The sequence below is a fragment of the Protomyctophum parallelum genome (assembly GCF_964188405.1).
Source record: "Protomyctophum parallelum genome assembly, chromosome: 2".
Taxonomy (NCBI): domain Eukaryota; kingdom Metazoa; phylum Chordata; class Actinopteri; order Myctophiformes; family Myctophidae; genus Protomyctophum; species Protomyctophum parallelum.
In genome coordinates this window covers 32679355-32705264 of record NC_139699.1, presented here as the reverse complement: position 1 = coordinate 32705264, position 25910 = coordinate 32679355, and the positions used below count along the sequence as shown (strand labels likewise).

At 40.6% G+C, this 25910-nt stretch overlaps 2 protein-coding genes across 2 annotated transcripts; one reads left to right on the top strand and one right to left on the bottom strand.

Moving 5' to 3' along the window:
* Positions 1-1457: 1457 nt before the first annotated feature.
* On the top strand, positions 1458-19503 carry LOC310854597 (receptor for retinol uptake stra6-like; the record flags this gene model as incomplete). The annotated part of the gene is made up of 18 exons (XM_083759272.1): positions 1458-1575; positions 3225-3291; positions 4448-4533; positions 4643-4782; positions 4921-5087; positions 5209-5316; positions 9684-9751; positions 10040-10119; positions 10708-10769; positions 11010-11172; positions 11353-11428; positions 12026-12159; positions 12557-12674; positions 13326-13427; positions 14475-14638; positions 15999-16136; positions 18912-18958; positions 19303-19503. Exons 1-18 carry the CDS (start codon positions 1475-1477, stop codon positions 19501-19503), a joined length of 2022 nt encoding a protein of 673 aa, XP_083615398.1. The 5' UTR covers positions 1458-1474.
* Positions 19504-20302: 799 nt separating this feature from the next.
* LOC310879093 (immunoglobulin superfamily containing leucine-rich repeat protein 2-like) lies at positions 20303-24521 on the bottom strand. The gene is made up of 2 exons (XM_083793521.1): positions 24498-24521; positions 20303-23306 (listed from the first exon to the last, which is right to left on the bottom strand). Exon 2 carries the CDS (start codon positions 23295-23297, stop codon positions 21066-21068), a length of 2232 nt encoding a protein of 743 aa, XP_083649647.1. The 5' UTR covers positions 23298-23306; positions 24498-24521; the 3' UTR covers positions 20303-21065.
* Positions 24522-25910: the final 1389 nt, after the last annotated feature.

The following is a 25910-nucleotide window of genomic DNA, read 5'->3' as shown; positions in this document are numbered from 1 at the left end:
CACACCTCCTTAAAAGTAAAGGTGTCACTCAGTAGAGTACAGTTTTGTTCTGCCTACCAAACCACTTGAGAAGACATCAAATTCTACTTTATAGAATATAGCACCAGATAAATGCATCACTAAAACATCAGTTTGGCCAAAAAAGAAGAGGAAAGTTGCTTTTCTCTATGTTTTGTTCTGATGGAAACTAAAGTACAATCATTCACGTCACGTGTGATATATACTATAAATAGCAACCAGATTTTCTTCTTTGTTAGAGGCCTTGCTATTTTTAAATAGAAACAGCAAGACTCAGTCTACGTCAGAAGATCTACTGCAGATCATCATACAGGCCTCCATCATGTGAGCAAACTCACCGACCCAGATTAGCAAGCTTTTAACTCCTGAGGAATACTGAGCTGCACACTGGAAGGGAAAGAGACAGATTTTAAAGTGCACATATTCATTTGAAATGATGAGAGCAAATTGAAATGATTTCCTTTGTCTGATGAGGCCCACAATATGGATGTTTGTAGACCTTTTAACTGTCATCGTATGCAATATAATTGCAGTACATCTACAGTAGCAGGATGGCATCAACTAAAGGTCAAGCAATCAACATTCTCCTTCCCCCTCGTTCTCATTCAAACCCTTTTGACACAAAGGTGGTTCCTGTTTGCAAAAGAGGTTTTCACTGGGGTTTTTTCATCGCATTATAAGATTAGCCTCTTGGGCAATGGGCATGTGGAGGCATACGATTTAACACCATGTTTGCAGTGCTAGAATGATGTTGACCTACAGTGGGCCTACAGTATAAGCTCATCTAGAAATCCCACCGAGAGCTGTTCCAGACTGAGAGTAATGCAACATACAGCGTTTAGAATGTGTTTAGATAGAACACACACTGGAAAGGGCAAATACTACAAACCAAAGCATTAAGAATTTACGGTGAAGATGTTTGGGATGGAGATGCTGCATGTCAGATCACATACATTATTATTGCTCTTCAAGGAGATGCACATGTTGCATGCGCCACCACCAAATTCGATTTGGCTCAATTGCCACACCCTTACACAAATAGATTGTAACTTTTTTGTCATAGTTGGAGGTGTGCACTGCACTCTCTCATTCTTTCACTGTGCATGTACTGGTGTTGCAAACTGCTCAAGTGCCTCCCTGATTTGTAGTTGCTGTATAATCTGTAGTGAGACTCCAAGGCTCATTGGAATGTGTTGGGTGTTACGGCTAAACTCTCACCCATGCAGCCTCATTACATCACCAGCACAACAGTGGGTACCTGATGGTACTTGTCAACAACTGTGCAGTACCTGAGAAGCTGAGAAATCTCTGTGGTTTCATCAACCATCGGGTTGAGTGTCTTTGGAAGGAGGCAATTCTGAAACCTTTATTTCAGGGAAATACAAATCGACCTGAAGGCAGGTGGCTCTTTTCCTAGCCAAGCCTTCATCTGGTCTACATTGAACAAAGAGCCACGATGAATCAGACCAAAGTTGAGCCTGAGCCTTTTGAATATAGTTATTATGACTACTCTGATTGGTACACAAACAGCCTCGAACCGACAAAGCCACCAAAAGAGTAAGTACTGTATGATAAATGAGTGTGAATATCGGAACATTGGTGAATTGTAATGTGATGATCTGATGAATGTGTATATGAATGGAGGTAAATACTTGAGGTTGTCTGTTCTGTGGCCTGACGGTACAAAATTATGTTCAAAATAAATCTGTGAATTCTAGATCAGGATGGATGAAATTACTTCAGCACATTTGTTCTTTAGAAAGGTGGTAATAATGTTTTCAATAGTGTTTGAACATTTATGCTTCCATCCATCGTTGCACCACTGACAGAATTATGGGCAACACATTAGCTAATAAACGACTGTTTTGATCATACAAATTACCTTTCATACTGAATTTAATATAATCATTTGTAATACTGCAACACAACTATAATACCCTTATAAAAATGAACTTATGATAAATTGCCACGTAAACTTTGGCAGCTTGCATACACAAAAATAAACTTTACTAGCAACACAAGGTATAGTCTATGCCTATAGTCCATAAGTACTGTACAGTATATTGACCTACAATGCAAGTGTTCAGTTTCGATCCAAGCTAATAGCCTTTCTATGATGACAATGATGAGGTTTCTGATGAGTTTAATTGTCGTATGATAAATAGTGAAAATAGCAAATCTACGAGCTCACATGTCGCATCACAATGTGTGAGCTTTTAGATCTTCTATTTTCACTATTTTTTACTAAATATTAAATTATATATATATATATATATATATACTGTATATATGTGAAAATGTAGGCTATGATAATTCCCATAATAGGGATGTCATGTTGAAAGTGGTTAAAGACAGCATATACTTACAGTATAGGCCGAAGGCATGGCGAGAGAGCATGTTTTTGCAGAGTAAAATGTCCGTCCGTCCGTGTGTGTGTGTCCGTCCGTGTGTGTGACGTCCGTCCATTCCGTTACCAGCTAATCTCCGGCACCGTTGGCCCGATCCATGCCACATTTTGCAAACACACTCAATTCAATTCAATTCAATTCAAAGGGCTTTATTGGCATGAGAAAACATACGTTTACATTGCCAATGATGAACTTCTGCCCCAAATTTTCCTGAACGGCCTGTTTTAGCGCCACCAGGAGGCCGACTTTTGTAAAACACATATTTAATTTCCCCGCAAATCGTTACACAGTATCTCTATAGTGATATGTGCTCAAGACGGATCTGTCCGATATTTCATATTCCATCCTAATTGGCTAATGTTGGCTTTCAAAGTTTGCAGGACTGGCCCGTTTTGAACAAAAAGCCTCAAATCATGAACGCAGCGTGCAATTTACATGAAATCTTTCACGCACTTTCCTACTAGGCTGAGGAATATATCCCACCCTTTTCACATTGGCCTGTTATAGCGCCACCAACAGGTGGACTTTAGCAAAACACATTTTTGGAACAAAATGCCTCAAATCATTCAATTGCCATCAAAGGCATAAGAACAAATGGCACCATTTTCACATTGGCCTATTATAGCGCCACCAGGAGGCCACAACCTGACCTGCTCTGGTGGAGAACTGTGCCCCAAGGTGCACTTTTTCTAGTTGACAATGTTTTAAAAAAAAGATAAATTACCCAAAACAACTTGGTGGGTCTTGTTTAGTGCTAAAGGTTATTTCTTTGCAGCTACTATTCTGTTACCATTTCAGAGTGATTCTACCATGTGACCCCACAGCAGATGACACGCTCTTCAATATATGCATACTGTCAATATCTGTAAGTATAAGAGGGAGGTGAAAAGCCTTAAGAACCATAAGCGAACTTTAGCACCTTAATGTGGATTAGTGTGCCATGGCAACACAGCGAGCACTTGAGCCTAATCTCAATGCAACATTTCACTAACAACTTTGTTTTCCCATATAGGCTACATAATTATTAACCCATTTTGGTGTTAGGATCATGTCATGCTTTAGCTATTGAAAAATAGCAGATCTACAAGCTCATAGCGCGCCACCGAGTGGCGCGTTACGAGCTTGTAGGTATGCTATATTTTTTAAATCGAAGAACCACTGACATAGAAACATAGCTTTTTCAGAAAACTGTCGGGATGTAGAAGACATTTTTAGAATCTCAGGTCAGAATGGGACATGTCGAGCATATAGTTCTTGGGGCCATGGTTTCTGTTTTATTGCTCAGTAAGTCAGTTGTTATTGTTTTCATTCCATTTAATCTTGGTGAATCATGTTGGCTGCAATGACCTTAGACAAATTGAATAAAGATTGCCATCATCAGTTTGCCCTTTCTCCAATTACACTGAATATGGATGTTCTACTTTGGTCATGGAACTCTACGTTCACGGAAAAATTATTCAATTTCTAGGTCAATGTTTATGGGTTGTACTTCTGGAAATTAAGTTGCTTTTGTGAGCATCATTTAATAGGGGCACACAGTGACTTAACGTATTTACTGTACTTGGACAGTGAAAGTATAAAGCCCAATTTATACACTTCTTTGTAAGAATGCATCGCTCACCAAAAACACATGGACTATAGGGATGCACTGATATGGAAATTCATGGCCGATACCAATAAAATATCAATTTAGCAGATAGCCGATACTGATATTTGTTTATTTAGTTTTTGTTGTTATTTATTTAGTTTTTGTAACCAACACAGCAATCGGTACTGCATGCCGTCGGTAAATGTCAGCTTTATTTTGTCCGATACCTACCAACATGTGGCCGATATATCGCTGCATATCTAGTTCGAACATCTGTAATTTTTTGTGATGACAAAGTACTAGGATATGAATTAGTAGCCTTCCATAGCCATAGAAATATCACTGGGGCAATATGCATAGCAAAAGAAGATTGATAAGGAATACAGAGGTATTTGGTCCATGTTTTTATACATGTACTGTATGTTTCCCCCAGTTTGTTGTCATGATAATCCTGGCAGCCCTCACAAGGAAAAACAGACTATGCCAGGGGTTTACTAGAGGATCTGCTAGTATCTTTTGGTGAGTACAAGTCATAAATAAAATCATGATGGTTGTTTGTAATGATGATTACAGTACATGCCATAGGATTTTACATTGTCTCATTGCTGAATGATCTTCGTATCCACAGTCCAGTCAACTTCCTAGACCAGACCCAGAACAAAGCCATAGCAATGGCCGTCTTTGGGCTGATCTATAGCAAGCTGGCAGTGTTAGTGCTTTCTCCCGACCCACTCCCTTTCTCCAAAGACACTCCGGCAAATATCAAAGGTGAAGAAGACCACGTGGTTTGGTCTTTTATCTATAGAAAAATACCTACGGTATTTCTTGGTTTAGCTTATAGACCCAAATACAGGAAGTTGCCCAAACAGAAACATTATAGCCTATATCTCACATTCTGTTTTTCAGAGTACATGAAGGTTCTTGCCATCTTTTACTATCCAGTTCTATATTACCCATTAATAGTCTGTGGTACACTGCAAAACAATGCAGGCTATGCGCTTGGTGGACTGCTTTCATTAAGCCACTTTGGAGTCTTACTCTGGCAGAAGGTTGACTGTCCCAAAACTCCTGAGGTAAGACATCCAAGAGAGGCCCATAAATTAACCTTATATTCACCATAATCACTCACAAATCGATTGCGTAGTTAGGACAGTCATGATGTTATTTAGCACTTGTCCCATTTCTTCTCCACAGTTCTACAAGTATTATGCCCTGCTTGCAAGTCTCCCACAATTGGCTTGCCTGGCATTCCTCTGTGTGCAGTTTCCTTTGCTATTTGTCAAAGGACCCAAATGTGAAGAGGTGAGAAAAGTCTGATTATGGTTCATCTTGGACGTGGACAACAAGGTTGCATTAATTAAAATGCCACTTTATCTCATTTAAACACATGAACTGTAGCGTCTCTATTCTGTTCTTAATAGCGAAACATTCTGCAAAAATATTCAAAGTGATTTTGTGTAGGGGGGGGGGGTACCAAGTATAAACCCCTGGGGTACCCCAGTCAACTAAGTATATGGGGTTTAGAACATAAAAATAAGATTTGCACACTGTTTCACACACACACACACACACACACACACACACACACACACACACACACACACACACACACACACACACACACACACACACACACACACACACCCTAAATTGCACCATTGCTTTCTGATGAGACTATGAGAACAATCAGAACATCAAATGCAGAAGATGCATCATGCTTTAAGTAAAAATGTATAGATGCTTTAGGTTTAGAATAAATAACCCGTGAGGAAATAAGGAGAGAGAGAGAGAGAGAGAGAGAGAGAAACACATGATACTAACAAATAAATTGTATTATTATTAGTATTATTATTATTCATGTATGAATCCAACGCTATTTATATTTTTAATACAACTGAACTGATTCCATTTCTGAGCAAAACGATAACCACCCGTTGCCAGGCGACGAATCTAACCAATCAGGGTGCGATCAACCGGCCGGGGTATGGGATCACCAGAGCCATAGAAGCTCTGAGCCTGTGCTTTGAGCGAACCTAGTCGGAACACCGTTTCTGATTGGTGGAGATGCCCGTTGTAACCATGGTAGCGCCGCAGCGCGTTATTTAAGTTGGCAGAGCGTCACTGTCGGGTCGTCCCGTGTTGGTTATGACGTGGTGTCTGGTAGGTTGTGACGTGGCGGCCCCGTGTCGGTTTTACGTTGCCGTGTTGACAGAATCACCGTTTCTGGTTGGTGGAGCTGCGCGGTAACCATGGTAGCGGCGTGGTCACATCAGTGTGACGTTGCTTTGTTGACAGAATCACTTTCTGGTTGGTGGAGCTGCGCGGTAACCATGGTAGCGGCGTGGTCACATCAGTGACAGTGTGACGTTGCTTTGTTGACAGAATCACCGTTTCTGGTTGGTGGAGCTGCGCGGTAACCATGGTAGCGGCGTGATTTATTTGTTTACTGAACCAGAGCTGATCTGGAATAAAAAGGGCTGCAGCCTGTCACAGACAAACACCTTTGATTTAGTGTTAATGGAAATCCTGTCTACTAGTGCTAGCAAGCAGAATAGTCACACAAGTTTTACCAACTGTATTATGGTGGAAACAACTGACATGGAATCCTCCAGAATAGCTGAGCAGCAGCTCAACACTTATGGCATTATAACACCTGATTGCCGCAAAACCAACGGAAGGAAGATGTCAACATGCACTTGGAGCAACAAGCGCAAGGTGCAGGTTTTCGGAGCACCGCTGAAGAGCCTACAGTGTCATACTGACCACGGGGATGTGCCAAGGTTTCTGGTGGGTGCATTTTCCATGCTGCTGGAGCACACTGACAAAGAGGGCCTGTTCAGAAAAGCAGGTTCCATTACTAGACAAAAAGCACTCAGGGTCCAGCTGGATGCGGGCAAGGAAGAGTGTCTGTCCACAGCAAATCCCCATATTGTGGCCGGCCTGGTGAAGCAGTTCTTCAGGGAGCTTCCAGAACCCATCCTGCCCACCAAGCTGCATGATGCCTTTCTGAAGGCCCAGGAGCTGACCAGTGAGGAGGACAGAACCGCCGCCACACTGCTGCTGTCTTGCAAACTGCCTGACAGAAACATCAGCGTGCTGCGCTACCTTTTTGACTTCCTCCACAGTGTGTCCAAGAGGAGTGCAGAGAACAAGATGGACAGCAATAACCTGTCTGTGGTCTTCACCCCTAACCTCCTTCCACCTGGAGAGGAAACTGAGAAGATGGAAACCAACCTCAAGCTGCAGAGAGCAGTCATTCAGTGCTTCATAGAGAATGCTCAGGACTTCGGTGTGTTACCACAGTGCCTCTTGGAGAAAGTCATGTTTGGCGGTGAGAACAGCGAGACCAGCGAGACCAGCGATCCACTGCCTCCTCAAGACAGAGAGGAGAACACCCTAGGACAGAGAGCAGAGAGGGCAAAGAAGCAACTTACAAGATTTGCAACTTGGATTCACAGGACATTTGGTTGCTATGTGCCTCCTGCCTCCTAAGACTTCAGCCAGGCTTTCCTGGGTACGGGAAGCGAGTCCAAGAGCTCAAAGTACTTCAGTACATCTGAAGAGAACCTGCTGACACCCCGGGGTGATGTAAGCACCCTACGGACCTCATGGATCGGTGAGACATCCGGTGGAGCCCAGGAGTTCAGCGAGGGATCCTTGGCAGACTCCCCCATGCCATAGCTACTACTACACCTCTGAGCCTGCCATCATAGCATCTACTCCGTTGGGGGAAAGATGTGCTGTGCCTCCAATGCAGCGAGTCTGGAGAACGAGGCACACCTAGAACGGTCCCACTCTGCTGAGGATTTCATTTCATATTTATTTCATTTCAGTTATGATTATATAAATTTTACTTTGTACTTATTATTTTTTACATATTCCATAGCAGAAAAGATAAGGAGCAGGAAGAAGATAAATCTTATTTATACCTGCCCCTATCATTAAAAAAAACATCTAATTGATGCTGCTGCCAACCATACATTTTATGTATCACCATGATTACATTGAATAAAAAAATAAAGAAAAGCAACAATTAAGGACACAAGAACATAGAGCTCAACAACGCTGAGGGAACAAAATAACACTTATATCTAACCTCCGATCAAGACGGCCTTGACAGAACCTGGCGGTGACCTGCGAGCTGTCACACAGGACCACCACGGCCACTGTTGGAGAAACATATCAAACCCTCTGAGAACATCTTAATGCCACAGCCAGAGACTCGAGTTCAGCGAGCTCAGTCAGTAGACACATAGACGTCCACTGTCTCTACACTGACTGCACTGACTCAAAAGCAACATCTAACCATTGTGGGCACCTCAATGTTAAATTGGCAATTATTTTGCAAAATGTAAAAATATAAAGAATTTGGAAAAGAATATGTGAAGTAATGTAAATTATATGATGATCTGAACAGACTTGAACACTTAACATTTAAGGCCTAAAAATACACTTGCAACAAATTGCTACAAAACCTGTGATCAGCCAGTCATTAGGGGCATAGTTGAAGGATACATTTAGGTCTGCTAATTATGTACCATGCATGTTCAAATCGTATATACTTTACGTATTACTTCAGACCATTATCCAAATGCTTTATGTTTTACATAATTACGTCATTTACAAATAAATAGCTTATTTAACATTGAGGTTTTCTACAATGTTCTATTTTCATCCTTCCATGTCAGTAAAATGGCAAGCCATGCACTACTCTGTAGTGATGTTAGTGCCTTGAGCAAACTTTCTTTGGACATTGGAAGCAAGTGTGAGAGCAAATTCTTAGTTACACAATTTAGGGTTATTATTATTATTATAATTTAGCAAACTGACAGTCACGTGGTTAGCACGTTTCCCAGGGCTTATTGGGTTAGTTTAGATGCAAAGTATGACACACAGAGCAACTATGAACATTAATATTAGATAATCATAACAATAAGGCTGAACTATATGGTTACTTACTTGAATACATTAATAAGGAAGAGGTGTTACACCAACTTTTATAAATATGAATGTGATTCTACTGACGCACATACAATATGCTGGTCAGACTAGGTCAATAAATGTATATAATCTGTTTTACTACTTTTATAAATATTGTTATACATTTTGTAAATTGTTGTTTGAATTATAAAATAAAATTGTTGCGTTAAAAAAAAAAAAAAAAAGATTACTGACAATAATATACAGTATGAACTTTAATTATGGTAAAGTATAGTAGAAGACATCCAGCACTCAACAAAAAATTCCTTTTCACATTTTATTTGCCTCAACCAGACAGAGCGTTTCAACCTTAACAGCCTTCCTCAGCATATAGCCTACAGTCACAGGATGGAGGACGCTGAGGGAGGCCGTTAAGGTTGAAAAATAAAACTACCGGTATGTGAAAATGTATTGAGTGCTGTGCTGGCCCTATTTTGAAAAACATTTTAAAATATCCGATCTACAAGCTCACAATGTGTCGATTTTGGCTATTTGAACAAAAAATATGTTAAGAAAAAGCCTAAAAAGGTTTTGTCATAAATAAGGGGTAAGGCGGCACCCAAGATAGGGCCATTATATAGCAAATCTGCTGTAATGGGGCTGCTCAGTGAGTGAATGTCTGGAGCTGTACGAGTACCAAGCAGAAAGAGTTGACTTACAATAAGAACTATTCTGTGTTTTGCTCCAAGGACCTTGACAGCAGCTACTACACAGCCTATGTGAAATCCCTTCTAAAGAAAAAGTCATCAACCCCCAGGTGAACATATAAGATACATTTACTCTCATGTTATTGGAGTACAGTACTTATGTTGATTTTCTTCATATGAGTAAAAAGTATATAAGCCTATTACTTTACTAACAGTAATAGTGAACTGTGAAATGCACTTCTGGATCACATGGCTCACTTTAAAGGGGAATACCACTCATTTCAACATTGAATTATTATCTTAGGAAAGGAAGAAAAAAACAACTTCTGTTTAGCCTAGAACTGGAGGTATAGAACTATGGGCTCATGTGATAAATATGATTTTCCTGTTCTGTCCAGCTCTACAAGCACAGACAAACCAACACTGTCTCAAAAAGTAGCTGATACACTAAAGAGTTACATTTACACTCCAGAGAAAGGTGAGTCTTTCCGAACAAACATTTGTTTTGTTTTTGTTGTAGTAGTGTTGTGTATGAATGAATGAATGAATGAATGACATTTTTATTTTCGTGTCATGCCACTTTGGCCCATCCCATATGGGATTATATGACACATTTCACAGAATACACTGAATACAACTGACACTTCCTGTTCATACATATTTGTAAATTATTCGAACAAACAAAGAAAAGAAAACAAATAAAATAAAATAAAACGAAAACAATCATAACAAGGCCATTTTACATGTAAATGGCTCTCCTCCTCATTGACCAGGCCTTCTCAAGGAATGAGGCTAATGAAAAAGTGTACTTTTGAAACGGGCGCTTCAGTCTCTCGAAGTCCTCCAACCATACAAATTCATGGTTTGGGTCTATCTCATTAAAAAGTCTCTCCCTAATGGAGTTGTAGAATAAAAAACAAAATGCATTTCATTTTCGATTTGCTTTAGATCACACAGACTACATAGTCTATCCTCCTCCACCGTGCCTACATATCTACCTTGTGTAATGTAATAAATGTAACAATTTCAGTTTTTATAGTTAGTAAAAATGCAATTTTTCTTCTAGTATTCCGTTTTCCCCTCAAGCTGTCCATCTCAGCATTTGTTGCCTTTGTGGCAATCTACCATGTAAGTTATCCAAGAATACAATACACTTGCACCTGCACCTAGAGCACTGTATTACCCTTTAGTCTCATCTTATAGTGTGTGTGTGTGTGTGTGTGTGTGTGTGTGTGTGTGTGTGTGTGTGTGTGTGTGTGTGTGTGTGTGTGTGTGTGTGTGTGTGTGTGTGTGTGTGTGTGTGTGTGTGTGTGAATTAAATAACATAGCTCCTACAGCTCTGTAAATGTACAACTTGTCTCCTTTCAGATGGCATTGTTGCTGGTCGTTCAGGTTATTCCTACTCTCCATATTGTCCGTGCTGGCATTGATGAAAACATCGCCTTCCTGCTGCTTGGCTTTGACATCGTCCTCTCCGACGACAGAATGGAGGTTGTCCAAATTGTGACTTTCTATACTTGGTTGTTGGAAGGTGGGTAATTGTTTGCATTGATTGGATGGATGTCAACTGAACCAAATTTACAGTTCTTTGAATTTCCCCCCTCAGACCAATCCATTGTTATGGGATATTATGTGAATATGGACGCTATATCTTGTATTTCATGCAGATCTGTTTTATTCTCCCTTCATACCATGCTATTGTCGTTGACAGTGTGCTACCTGTGTGCGATGACATTATCGTGTATCGTCAGTCTGGTCATGCTCATGCGATCAATGGTACTTCATAGGTTAGTAGCTATACTTTGATTCCTCATGCCGATCTAGAAGTGTACAATCCATTTAAATTGATCACCGATATATTGTATGCCAAACATCCCTCAGATACAGTTAATTTTCATTCATACTGTATATTTATTAAGTAATCATAACCATTTTTTGCAGTAGACTTCGTTTTAATTTCGTTCAGAAATAATGCAGGTGTATCTAAGCCCGAACGTTTTTTCCTTTGTGGTTTATATACCAACATTGATTTGTGGTGTAATCCATGTAATATCATATGACATGGCCGAATATAGTATTGGAATAATGCCTAGGACTTTTGACTATCACAACTTGGCGGTGAGCATAGACTAACATTTTATATCTCCCCATTATCAAACTGTGACGATCGTATTGGAATCCGCAGTGTTATTTTAGTTAAGTGTACATGTTAAAAAAAACAAGAAATTATCACATAGTGATATTTGTCAGGTGAAAGAAGCGCTGGTTTTTGAGCTGTCAGGTTTCACGACAAAAAGGAAAAAAAAGTCCTTTGGATGATTTTCCTGTGTTTGGGCTATAGAACCATCATGTGATCACTGGATATTCCTCTTCCTCCATTTCAGATCAAACCTCAAAGGACTTTATAAGGGAGACATTTACAGTATTTATAACAGCCAGAAAACAATCCACCCATCCAACCCTGGCATTGTGTGCTGGATGGGCTTGACAGGGTACCAGGCTGCAATCATCTCCCTAGGTAAAATCAACCTACGATATACTTCATCCTTAACACTTAACTCACCTTGAGGGGGCAAATGCATACACGACTACACATAATAAATTATTGATGAATTAATGATGAACTCATCCATTAATTCATCACAAATTTATCGTGAACTCATTCATCATTGGTCCTCAGCATTACTAATGGTAAAGTCACTATGTGTAATATCATTAGTTAAAGAGGGTATTCCACAACTCCACTTCTAGGCCAAGGAGTGCGTAAAAAGATCACAGTGCCATTTCAAATGTTTTAAAGACCATGAAGATATCTATCGACAGTTCAGTTATTGATCTGTGTGCAGTGCACTGACTATGAAATATCCCAATTGATGGTTTTTAGATGGATTGATTATTTTGCATTTTCTTGACAGGAATGGTAATCCAGACTCTTGTGTTCTTCATCTGCTTCGTGTTTTTGGTTTTCTTGATCATTATCCCCATCGTCTTTGGCCGAAACCTCATTCTCTTCCAAATGGCTGCAAAGGCATGGTGAGCTAACCCCTAAAACCTTTATTCTTAGAAAAACTAACCCGAGTTGCAACTGAACTCTTTTTTCCATCTATTGTACATAATGGGCTCCATGCTAAACCCCTTATCCCTAAACTACTTTGCCTTTTTTACTATTTTGAAAAGCATTTTTGAATAGTGAAAATAGCCAATCTACAAGCTGTATGTAGATGTAGATCGGCTATAGTTGAACTATTCCAAAACTATTTTCAAAATAGTAAAAAACGGGGTAAGTAGTTTAGGGATAAGGGGTTTTGCTTTGACGAAAATAGAGCCCCAAATCTCCTTGCCATAAAAAGCTCATATGTAGATCTGCTATTTTTGGCTAATGTTTTCCCCAGAATATGAATGCAAGTGGTTAAACGTCAGTTTGTTTTCTATGAATTGCCTTCTATACAGGCAAACCCTGAGTGTAAGTTTAAAGATAGATAGAATGAAGTAACAATAGGCCTATAGCAGCAATATTAGTAAATAACAAAATAACAGAAACAGTAGCACACTGTGAGGTGCCTTCATCAGGTGCTGTGTGCATGGATTCTATCTGCTGTGTATAATGTGTGTGTGTGTGTGTGTGTGTGTGTGTGTGTGTGTGTGTGTGTGTGTGTGTGTGTGTGTGCACGCATGCGTGCCCAGGCCAGTCTGGGTCACGTTGGTATTGGCTACAGCTCTTCAACACGTGATCACTAAGTTTGCGTTTATCAAAAAGGATGCTGGCACCACAGATCTGGATAACAGGTATTTGCTTGATTACTTCTTGTGATATTATAGCAGGTATTTTCTCTACTCTACTTTAATGTCTCTTGTGGTGAGGTGTGGGTCTGGGATTGTAGGTCACTGTGAAACAAATTACAGCACCAACAAGTTTAAACTGCACAATGCATTTCTTTTTTTGGAAAAAATCTTATATCCGACAACATCTGAAACCAGGCCGGCCCCCCACACTTCTTGTACGACGAAATTCTAAAATAGCTGATCTATTAGCTCACAACACATCACATCGTGACATTGTTGTGAACTTGTAGATCGTCTATTTAGCTATTTTTAACACCCAAAGTGGCCAGTAGAGTACAGCACAGAGTAAAGTGGCACAGAGTACACTACAGTACGAGCCCTGGGCTGTTCCTGGGGCTCTGGATGTTCCGGGGACCCCCGCGACATCCCACACAAGCCCCCGGGGACCCCCACATATTGGTAACTGTGTCATTTCTCGACCGTTTCGGGCGTGGGGCGGCTCGCCGGAACCGGCCCGGCACCCTGGGCGAGTTCCTGGGGGTCTGGATGTTCCGGGGACCCCCGCACAGTACACTACAGACTACAATACAGTACAGTACAGTAACTATAACAATAAATGTAGAGTTGGACCGCTCAGTTCACACAGGTGTTATTTTGAATGATGGATGAAAGCAAGTTATGATTTTGTGCAAAATATTGGACTACCTTACTTACTTTATACATGGTTACAAAAGGTAAATTACATTTAGATTTTACTAATGTCTCTTGAAAGAGTCTGTGGACAACAATGAGCTGATCCTCTTCTGTAAGATTGAATTACTTTTGGAATTGAAACAAGCCTCTTCAAATGACCTCCAGTGTTTTTAATTACACTGTTTTCATATCACACAAATACCAAATCTCCAAAATAAGAATATATGAACAAAAAGTCAGGTTTCAACTGACAAAAAAGAACTTTAAACCTCTGTGGACATCACACACTTACAATTAAATGATAACTCAAGATTTGACTAGCAACTTCTTGATTGATTGTATAAACTCTGTTCACAGAGGCAGTCTGTTCCTGTTCACCTATTTCCTCTACCTGGTCAACATTGTGGTAGGGCTGATTGTCGCCATATGGAGAATGGTGCTAACGGCTTTGTACAACATCCTCCATCTTGGACGTATTGACATCAGCTTGCTGCACCGTACCTCTGAAACATACGACCCAGGTACAGTACGCCACATCAGTGATCCTCAACCTTTTTATTTTCAATGACTCTGAGTTTGAAATGCATCAGGCCATGGGCCCCCATGCATGGTTGGAGGGGTTGATTTATTTATTGATTGATTGATTGATTGATTGATGTTTTTTGGAATCTTCCGGAAGTGCATTCTTTGTCTATGGGACCCGGCGACTACCGCCAATAGCAGGCGAACAGCCGATAGTCGAAAAGTGGGTGGAGGAACGTCGTCCGAAAAGATATAAATAATTCATCTTTTGGCCTTGCATACCACCCGTTTTGAATTTGCACATAATGCAGGAGGCAGCAGCACCACCCGTTAATAAAAAACTCATGGTTGGTACCATCATGCAGATGGTACCAACAATCACATTACACTACATAAAAATGTAAACAAAGCACAATTAGAATACGGTGGATCCACTTGGGAACACCATAGCTCAAATGTCGGACTTCATGTGGCCAGCATGTGACATCAGTTATCTAATCTATGACATCTATCTATTGTACACAAGCATTATTCAAACTGTTCTGTACTGTTCCACATGTTTCTACAACATACTGTCCATGCCTAACAGAAACAAACTTTTCAGTATTACCCGTATTGTAAAGATTATCGGACTTCCCACACCAACACTTTCTGATATGAACAATAAGGCCATCACACGGCTAGCACTCTCAATATGACGTGACACTGATCATCCCCTGTATCGCTTCTTCAACCTCATGCCATCTGGACAAAGATACAGAACCTTACCATGGAAAAAGGTTCGTTTCAGTAGGGGCTTTGACCCCTCAGCCATCGCGGCATTAAACAAACTGCCCCGCCGATAGGATGGTTCTGTACACAGTGGGGACCTCATGTTTTTGTATTGTCTTTGTGTAATGTTTTTCTGTACTATTTGTTGTGGGTGTTGAACAGACGTGAAGAGTAATATCCTTCGGGACAATAATGATTATTATTATTAATATCTCTATCTATAACTCAAAATCCTGGACATAATTTGGGTGCCATCCATTGCATCCAACCAAACGGCCTCAAACTTGGTGTATGTGCCCCATAAGACCTGCGGGTGTGCACTGTGCAGAGCAGGTCAGCTCCATATATGGATATCTAAAGGTTTGAGGCCAGATGTAGAGTTGCTGACCAATATTGAGGGATATTGAATATTGAGGGATCTCCATATATGAATAATATATATATATTGATGTGATGTCACGAGGCATGCCTGGGGGTGACTGACTGACTGACTGACTATGCAGTAATGCACGATTTCATAGTAAATAAGACATTTCACAGTCATTACAGTCTTCAGACTAGCGTTATAATGTGTGTGTGCCCGCACAGCGTATCATTACTACACCAACTACCTGAAGGTTGAGGTCAGCCAGTCACACCCGGTGATGAAGGCCTTCTGTGGACTGCTGCTGGACATCATGGTCCAGGGTGGTGGAGCTGTACAGAAAATGCGGGATGCAGAGGAAGGTAGGTCAGACACAGACACAGACACAGACACAGACACACACACACACACACACACACACACACACACACACACACACACACACACACACACACACACACACACACACACAGGCTGCAACTTGTTGTGAGTCAAGTATAAATCAATTTTAGACTAGACATTTGTACATGGTACACAAGCAAAACTGTTCATTCAGTATTATGCAATCCAAATTTGCATCTCTCTAATTCTCTACATCTCGCAATTTGCAACTCTATTCTAGATTTTTTTATGATGGGATGAATCTAGAGTTGCAATACCCTCCATTGACTCCCCATTCATCCAATTTGCATTTGCGATCTGCTTGTATTAAACATTAAACTCACCAACATTGCAGTTCTAGGCCAAGCTTGAATTATCCTCTTTCAATCTGCCGAGCTTTTGTTTCACCGTACAAGTTCCTTTAAATGTCTCCAAAGAGTCAAGTATCAAAAAAATAATCAAAACAAAATGTGTAGATCTTCCATTTTCCAAAATCAAGTAATCCATAAAGTCATCAAATAAAAAGGCAATGCATTGCTCAAAAAGGGGAAAAATTCTATTCCTCACCCAACCTTCAAGTCAGGAGGCCACAGCAGGTTCCCCTTTGTCCAAAAGCTCTGAATTAATTCAGAGCTAAACCCTCAGAAATGTTCCTTGACCAAACTTGTCTTCGTACAGAGATCAATGTTTCCCGGCCCACTACTCTGTGGTTTATCAATTTATGATTATGGTTTAGTATTGGCCTTAAAAGAGTCTCTTTCACAAACCACCACCAAACATTATTTTTGATACCTAAAATGGAACCCCTGTCCGTCTACTTCCTGTACTTTTATAGCTGTTCCTGGTACCTCACTTCCTGGAACTATTGCTCTAATTTCCCCACAGCTCCCCCTATGATCAAACCTTGTCAATAGAAAATGAATGACCGCATGGGAGGATGCTTTAACTAAAACAAAACATATTTTCCGTACACTACATTTCAGTGTTAAATATTCAACCATATCAACCAATATATTCCCTTGTTATCACCCAATATGTTATGTTTCATTTTCTTTCAATCCTCATACAGGATAGGTAATACATTTCTTCACACATTTGGGATGCAGACGTTTATCCAAATCACCCGTCGCTCCCAACATGCGTTGGTCCGACATGCCTTGCGCCGTGCTTGCGGTTAGGGTTAGGTTAGGGTTTTGGGTAAGGTGTCGGACTGTCGGTCTAATTACAGTCGGACGACTCGAACCAATGTGGAATATGTGGAACCCGAGTGGAATAGTAAGAGAGTGGCGACACGCTTTGAATGAGTGAATGAATAGTTTATTTCGGTACTTACATAGTTACATTTTTAAAGACAGATTGTATTATAAGGTCAAGTTTAGCACCGAAAAGGTGTAGGCTGAAGCCAAAGCTTATTATGCCTACCCTTTTTAAGAGTAACATTAGTTACTGACAAAAACAAAAACTAAGTAAGAAAACAATCTTTGATCTCACCGCAAAGTGGGTGCCTATGGGCAGATAGTTCCAAACATTGGAACTATCCCATTGAGATAGAATGAGCACTTTCGCATTCTATTGATACAATGGGAGTCACCGCTAGTGTCGCCACTCTCTTACAGTCTTACTATTCCACACGGGTCGGAACTAAAGCCTGTACTCCACACATTTATGTGGCAGTGTCACATAATTTACAGTAGATCCCCACCCCCAGCTCCAGTTAAAAATTGCAGACAGGTGCTCTTTTATGACGTTTTTTTAAGGAGGGTAGGGAGCGCTTTTTGATGGCTGGTGGGCATTCCACATTGCGGTGGTATAATAGTAAAATTATTTCATCCATGTTTGTGCTGAATCTGGGTGGAATCAGTGGAGCCCCTTCTGGTGTTGTGCCCGTGGGTGTTTTTCACTCTTTTGAAGTACTTTGACAGGTACATGGCCATTCGTCCCTTGAGTATAGTATGTTGAAAACCAGGCCCATTGCATGTTGCTGTTCTCTGTCTCTACCCTGAGTCATCCTGTGTCCAGTGTCCACCCATTAATTAAAGAGATGAAAAAATGTATGCACCATTACTTATTTATATTACAGTAAGTGCAGTAAAATCCTCAGTGTTAAATTATGGATACATTTCTAACTCACTGTTTTTACAAATGTTACATACTATACACTCTCAGAGTTAAAATAACCAATTAAACCATATATTGACCGGGGTCCCCCAGAGGTATTTTTCCCTCTACTACACCAATAAATCTCTACTCCAAAAATAGCAGAAGCTCACAACACATTGGAACTTGACACGTTCTGACGCATGTATAATTGGGATGCTATGGTGGATACATTTAATAATGCGGTCAGTGTGTCATGCCAGTGGTGGACACACTACTAAGTACATTTACTTGAATACTGTATTTAAGTACATTTTTGGAATATTGATTTATTTTTTGCAAGCAGATGACTTTCACTCTGCAACATTTCTTCTATAGACACAGACTCTTAATTGGGACCCAAACCTACAAAACATATTTATGAATGAACCATTTAAGCCCTATTTCAAATATTATAGTGAAAATAACCAATCTACAAGTTCACAATTGTCGCACTGCAACACTGTGAGCTTGTACAGTAGATTTGCTATCTTCACTATTTTGGGTGAAAATGCACTTTGTAATTTGTACTTTTGAAGGTATTTACTTGAGGCAGTGTATACTGTACTTTATCCTTATCCACCACTGCTAAAACAGCCTGCTCCTCCTATTGCTTTCAGGCATCCAGATGGTGCAGCAGGAGAAGAGGCAGAACAAGGTGGATCAGGTACTGCTAGAGGGCCGAATAATCAACAAAAGCACTATAGGGCGCACGCTCTTTCGCGGCTGCAGCTCCCAGGCTCTGGAAGAGTTTGCTCCTTCACATTCGATCTGCCCCCATCCATTAATGTTTTTAAGTCTCACCTTAAGACTCATCTCTTCTCCCTGGCTTTTAATCCCTCTTGAGTCCATTTTAGGTTTTTCTGTATCTTAGCTCTTTTTTTTAGCTCTGTGTTCTCTTGCCTGTTCTCTGTTTTGCCACTGGTGTACAGCACTTTGGTCAACCTTGGTTGTTTTAAAACGTGCTCTATAAATAAAGTTTGATTTGATTTGATTTGATTTGATTTGAAGGCGACCCACAGCAAGAGGATCCATGCACGCTGGAGGCTCGTCTACACCCTGGTCAACAACCCCTCCCTGCTGGGCTCCAGGAAGCACTTCCAGCTGCAGTCCTCGTCCGAGACGAGCCTCGGAAACGGAAACAACAACCTCAGCCCCAAGGAGGACGGCAGCATAGCAGCCGCTGACACTGCAGCCACTCCAGATAACTGAGATCCCATATCAAAGGATGCTTGCTCTACCAGTCTTACGACAGCTTACTGTACGACGCCATGCACAGATCTGTGTGTGGCATCACAGTTTCAAATATGGCTAATCATGACTGTATTGTCATGCAATCCTGTACTCTCTCTACCCTCATTTCCCTTTCTCTCTGTACAATGAAACAGAAACATTGTACAAATTGAAAAAGATGCTTCTTGGTGTGTTAATATGAAATAAAAGATACATACAGATTTGCAAAAGGCCCACTTTGTAAAAGTGCCCAGTTCTCTTGTATTCCCATTCCATGCCTCAAACGGGCACTGCGCTAGTCTAAAGAGATCTGATATGTATGTTACTTTACTTTCTTTTACGGAACAGTTTTTAGATAAATTGAATACTCACGTTTCCTCAGTAATGATCAACTCTTTTTGGACAATATGTGTGATGTGGTATATGTGTTCGAGTCATTTGGCCTATTTTGCATGCTACTCACTCAAGTAGCTATACTAAAAAACACTTAACTTTATTTGATCGTTAAATTCGTCTTCCAGTTTCCTTTGATATTCCATATATTCCAGTTTCAACATTTTCTGTGTTGTAATGACCTAGGCATTACATGAACTAGACACATTGATGCCCTGCTTTCATTTATGCACACTCTTCACAATGTAACCATTCTTTGGTTACTCAAGTGTCAATATTTATTTTCCTGTTGTCTAGAGAGAGCGAGAGAGAGAGAAAGAGTCAAACTAAAGAAGTATTTATTTGGGAAAGCTTTGATTTATTGATTGAGGCACATTATCTTGGGAAAGTGTCTAGTGAGAATATTTAAATAAATACATTACACCTTTATCACAAAATACAATGACCTGACATTGAGGATCACACAATGTTGAAAGAATTACTGTAGTGTGGAGACAGCGGCAAGGTTCCACAATGTTATTTGAATACTGACGTACACCTTGAAATACTCAATACAGCATGCAGGTACAGTATATCACAGAACAACACTGAAACCTGTTCAAGATTCTTTCCTTGTCAGAGTTAACATGGATAATATTGTAACTCTGACCTACAGTGTAGCTACATGTTACGAGCTTGATAGAGCAGCAAGGGCAGAATCACAGAAGACCCATTGAGATTCTGCTTTTAGCTTCACAATTATTTTCAAAGGACGTGCACTTTATTACTTGACAAAGAACTCCACTCAACTACAGACCCTATTGATTCTTTAAACAACACTTTGTTCATAAACAATCACATTTGAATACTTTTAAATGATAGGTAGGATTCTATCATTCTAGGTAGGATGGTAGGTTTCCACTCTTTCTTTTCTCAGGGCAGTTTGAACTACTCCTTGCATGACATCCATTTAACCATGTCTCTTACCATTAGTTGCTTCACATTGCTGCTTGCTGGCGATCTAAAATTGCAGCTTATACTTCTAACACTTGCTGGACTTGCACGTGCAGCCACTACATACCTACAATGTGAATGTAAAGACTTGCACCATAATGCAGTATAAGCTTGAGTGGCAACTGGCAAGTTTATGACAGTGCAAAGCATTTAGATCAGTTATTTGGATATTTGTAGTTACTTGTGATATTCACTGCCTCGGCTCCTAGCGGTAACCTATCACTGTATTCAGAGCCTTCTTCACAGTCATCAATGTTCCCCCTGTACTGTGACAGTGTGAATGACTCTGTCACTGCACTTCCCTCTGTGTCGCCCTCTTTCTCCCCATCCCTACTCTCGGACTCAGCCTCCCCTAGCTCGCTACCATTTATGTTCCTCTGAGACTCTGTGTATGGCGTTGTGTGGAAGCGGGTGGTGAGCTTCCTCTCAACGTGATACTGATCCTTGGCCTTCATGATCAGCTTGTAGGTCTTGCTGCGGTATTTGTACACCAAGTGGAAGCATGTTGCCCCGAGGAGAGGCACGGTGGACACAGTCAGGAGGCATATGCTGACTGAGATGATGATCAATAAGTTGGGTACCCTTCTCCTGGTGGCGAAAAGGACACGGACCTCGCAGTCATGACTTCCATACGTGAGACAGAGAGAATAGTTGGTACCAGGACGTAAACCCTGAAAAAGATATGTGTTGAGGCCATCTTCAATCGTGGACCACTGGACAGCGGAGTGTTTGCGGTCAGCGGTAATGCACAGATACAAGGACGCGTCAGGTTTTTTGGATCCCTCTGATGGCTCATGAGGCTCTGGATCATTGTTCTGGAAGCCATCTGAGGTGGCATGGTGGCTGCTGGCCTTGACTTTGGGTATGAGCAGTGGGTTGATGCGCACTCTCGCCTCTGTTTCGGACACGTCTAAGGCGATAACGCCAAAGTCAAATGTGTACTGCTTGACGTCGTCCAGGCTACCGTTGAATGCGTGGTTAGAAATGTATTGGGTGTTGGGGGTCAAACCACATTTGCTAGCATACGGTGGGAGAGTTGGTGCCAGCTTATAATGCTCAGTGTCTATCTCAGTAACGGGCGGAAAAGAGGGGTCAATGTTGTTATTTTTACTTTCCAGATTAGGCAGATGAAAAGTATGGAAAATAGATGTTTTAGCTACAGGCTGTTGTACGGATGGAAGGACGGGCGGAAAAGGGGGAACAACATTGACAATACCTTTCCTCTCCAAATTAGGTATATGAAAAGTTTGGAAAATAGATGTTTTAGCTACTGGTTGTATAGATGGGAGGATCTTAGTAAAAATGGGCACCTCGGTTACTGTCTTTACAAGTGTGGGCTGTGGTAAAGCCATCACCTGCAAAGAGACAATTTCCTCAGCTTTACCAAATTCATTTGTCGCTGAGCAGCTATAATTTCCACTGTCTTTCTTACTGAGGTGTAATATGACAAGAGTTCCGTTACTAAAAACTTGAAATGGGTCATTGTCCAGTAAGGCCTCAGCTGATTCTGCCGAGTCATCCTCTTCAGAAAGTAAAGCTACATCTATCTTCTGACTCTGTGAGTGAATTTTCCATATGACCGCTGGTTTGGGATTTCCCTTGAAGTCACAGGTCAAGATCAACACGCCATCCTCATGAAGGGTTGTATTATGAATGTTTGGCTCAGATATTATTGTAACATTAGGGCTCATGCACTTTGATTCGGGTAATTTCACAATAATTGACCCTTTAAGTCGTGGTGGGCTCGCACATGTGATGAAATTCTGCTCCGGGACGGAGATGGTGGTCTTCAGGATCCAGTCCCTCAGCCAGTCCATGGAGCAGATGCACGCAAATGGGTTGTCATAGAGCTGTAGATGTGACAGGGATATCAACCCATCGAACGCTCCCTGGGCGATTGTGACGAACCTGTTATTATTAAGCCGGAGAGACCTTAAGTCTTTGAGGCTGGAGAAGGCATCCTTTGGCAGACTGACCATCTCATTGTGGTTCATCTTAAGTAGCTGCAGAGAGGTGAGGTTCTGGAGATCCTCCCAGGGGAAGTCTACGATCTGATTGTAGCTGATGTCAAAGTTACGCAGGTTCACCAAGGGTGTGAGGGAGCCCTCCTCGATGGAAACTATGGCATTATTGGCCATCCAAAGGGAAGTCACTTGGGTGACATTTTCGAAACATCCCAGCGTGATCATAGTGATTTGGTTGGCAGAGAGGCTCAAAATAGTGACATTGGTCGGCAACCTGTCAGGGATTTCAGTCAAGTGTTTATAAGAGCATTCAGCAAAATGACGTCCATATTTGTCTGAGCAGGAACAGAGTTCGGGGCATCCCTGACCAGTGCCAATGACCATGGCAATGCAAAGCGTGATGAGGATGCGTGAGGTTGCCATTTCCTACACCTGCAAAAAAGAGACAGAGTCAATGAAAACAGTTTCAATGCAGCTTTGTGTCTGTAATACAGGAAGTTATTGAATAAATATAAAATTTCAATATTAAAGACATTACAAGAATATTATGTTTTTATTTTAACCTGATCGAAAAGGTATAGGCTTGTGTATAGCTTAATGCCTATCCTTATTACATTTTGTTACAAGAAATAAAAATTTTACATAACAAACAAAAAACAGAAACAAAACAAATGCATAATGTACATAATTAGATCCCTAGTATTTCAATCCTACATTTGATCACATTAACAAATTAATACATCCATTAATTCTATGGTATTTGTCCAGTATATGCCTGTTTGAACCTTTTTTAATCACATTAAATGTATACTTTACTTAATAGTCCCAGACTTCCGGGAACATCATGCTTTTCAAAGTATTATTATTACTAGCCCTTACCCGTTGTGAGATATTTGCCCCGGGGCCGCGGGGGGTAATGCGCCCGGTGCGTTTTTAATTCACTAATAAATTCATTATTAATAATTAATGTGTCAAATCGAAAAAAGGGCTCCGTTACGCCCTCCATATTCATATGGTCAATGCCTGTGTGAAAAGTGGGAGCGATTGGTGCAGGCATTGAGGAGATAAGTGTTTGTTTCTGACAGACAGACACACACACACAGACACACACACACACACACACACACACACACACACACACACACACACACTCAGACATTGTTAGAATTATAGTATGATTATTATTATTATTATTATTATTATATTTTTTTGCTCAAAGCTATTTACTGTAGTGTAAATGCAAACATATGTTTATCCTGACCTGATGAGGAGGCTAGTCGAATTATTATCTCAGTGGTAGTGATGATGACAAACAGCTGTGTCTCATCACTTGCGTCGCATTTTCAAACTACGCAGCAGAATTTCTTGCCCTGTCCTTGATGGTCTGCATGCATACAGGCTATAGGCATTTATCGGTGCTGAAAGCCAATGCACTTACTATTTAGTAATAGGTCAGTAGAAACGAATGTTAGCCTATAATGTATTAGAAAGGAAGGAAGACTTTTATGTTGCTGAAATATTTTCTTGGAGGTCACGCAGGTAGCCTATATACGCACTTTGAGCAATACCTTGATGGAAACGACAGACTAGGCTACTTCACATTTCACATCTGTAACGTCTTACCAGTATAGTTAGTGTGTTTCCTTTTTATGTTTTCCTCAGGAGAAATCCTCACGTCTTAAGATAAATCCTTTATGTCTACAGTACAGTCTACGTCTCGCCAAACCAAGCTAGTCTAGGTGCTCTGATTTGCAAATAATACGTAGCTTACAAATTATATCCTACATGTTTAAAACCTGCGAACCCTCCTCTCCTGAAAACTTCCCAGCAGGAGATGATGTGGTTGTAAATATAGCTGCATCATGTGTATCTCCCAGACAGAGTGAGTTGTCATCCCCTCCCATTCCATGAGACTGCCGTGTCTAAAAATTAAAGTGACACAACCCCTATAACAATAACCATTTGTATAGTTCCATCCGTCCCAATTCAGGCCCAAGAAGGTAATTGGAGTAACCTAGTATTGCCTTGGTGTAATAAGCCCTGGACTATAGATAGCAGTTTTGAGTTTAAGCTACAGTAGCCTACTTGGAGTGATAAGGAAACTTTTTTAACTACATCATCTAGGGCTCTAGGCCTACTCTTAAGTGTTGTTTATTTTAGTTTAACAGTATTTCTGCTCAAAATGTTAATTAAAAATTAAAAGTCGGATGAAATAATAAAGAAAACATTTCAGCATGCTTAAAAAAAAAGAAGAAGAATAGGCTACTTGCAGTTGCTCATACAGTGAGTTTTGACCATGATGTTCATGATTGGTCATGATGATGACCTATTACAAGAGTGCAAAAGGGCAGACTGTCTGTCACACACCACAGTGACAGCTAGAGATATAACAGGTTACTGAGGAGGAGGAGGAGGAGGAGGAGGTGACCTGCCCTCTCCCATATCTCTCCAGGCTCAAGCAGAATCAAAAGGGAAGTTTACTTAATTTAGGCCTCACACTCACAGCACCTAAGCCGAGACATGAGTCAGCAGGCCTGGCATGTCCTGATGATGATCGATGATGATGATGATGATGATGATGAATAAGCCATGATTATTGTCTCTCCAATGAGAAAACCAGCAAGGCAGTTTGAAGTCCATTGCTTTTAGGCTGAGTAACAAGAATACAAATACACCACATAAGCTTTGCGGCAACGTAAAACGGTATTAAAAATAAATGTAACAGAAAAACATAGGACTTCATACAGTAGCATGTCATACTCGATTTCGACTGTAGATGGCACTATTGTTCTGAACATCCGAAATGCACCATTTACATTATGTATGGCATAGAGGAAAATAATAATCATATTGGTTCATATTGTTAAACAGCATATGTAAACTTTGAGAATAATATTGTTAACAAGTGTCTTATTAACAGTTAAGTAATGTTTGTTAATAGGACCTTAAATCGCTAACGAGTCCCAACAAGACATGTCTTATATTATCAGATATTAACATATCTACATGACATTATTTTGCAAGGGCCCATTTATC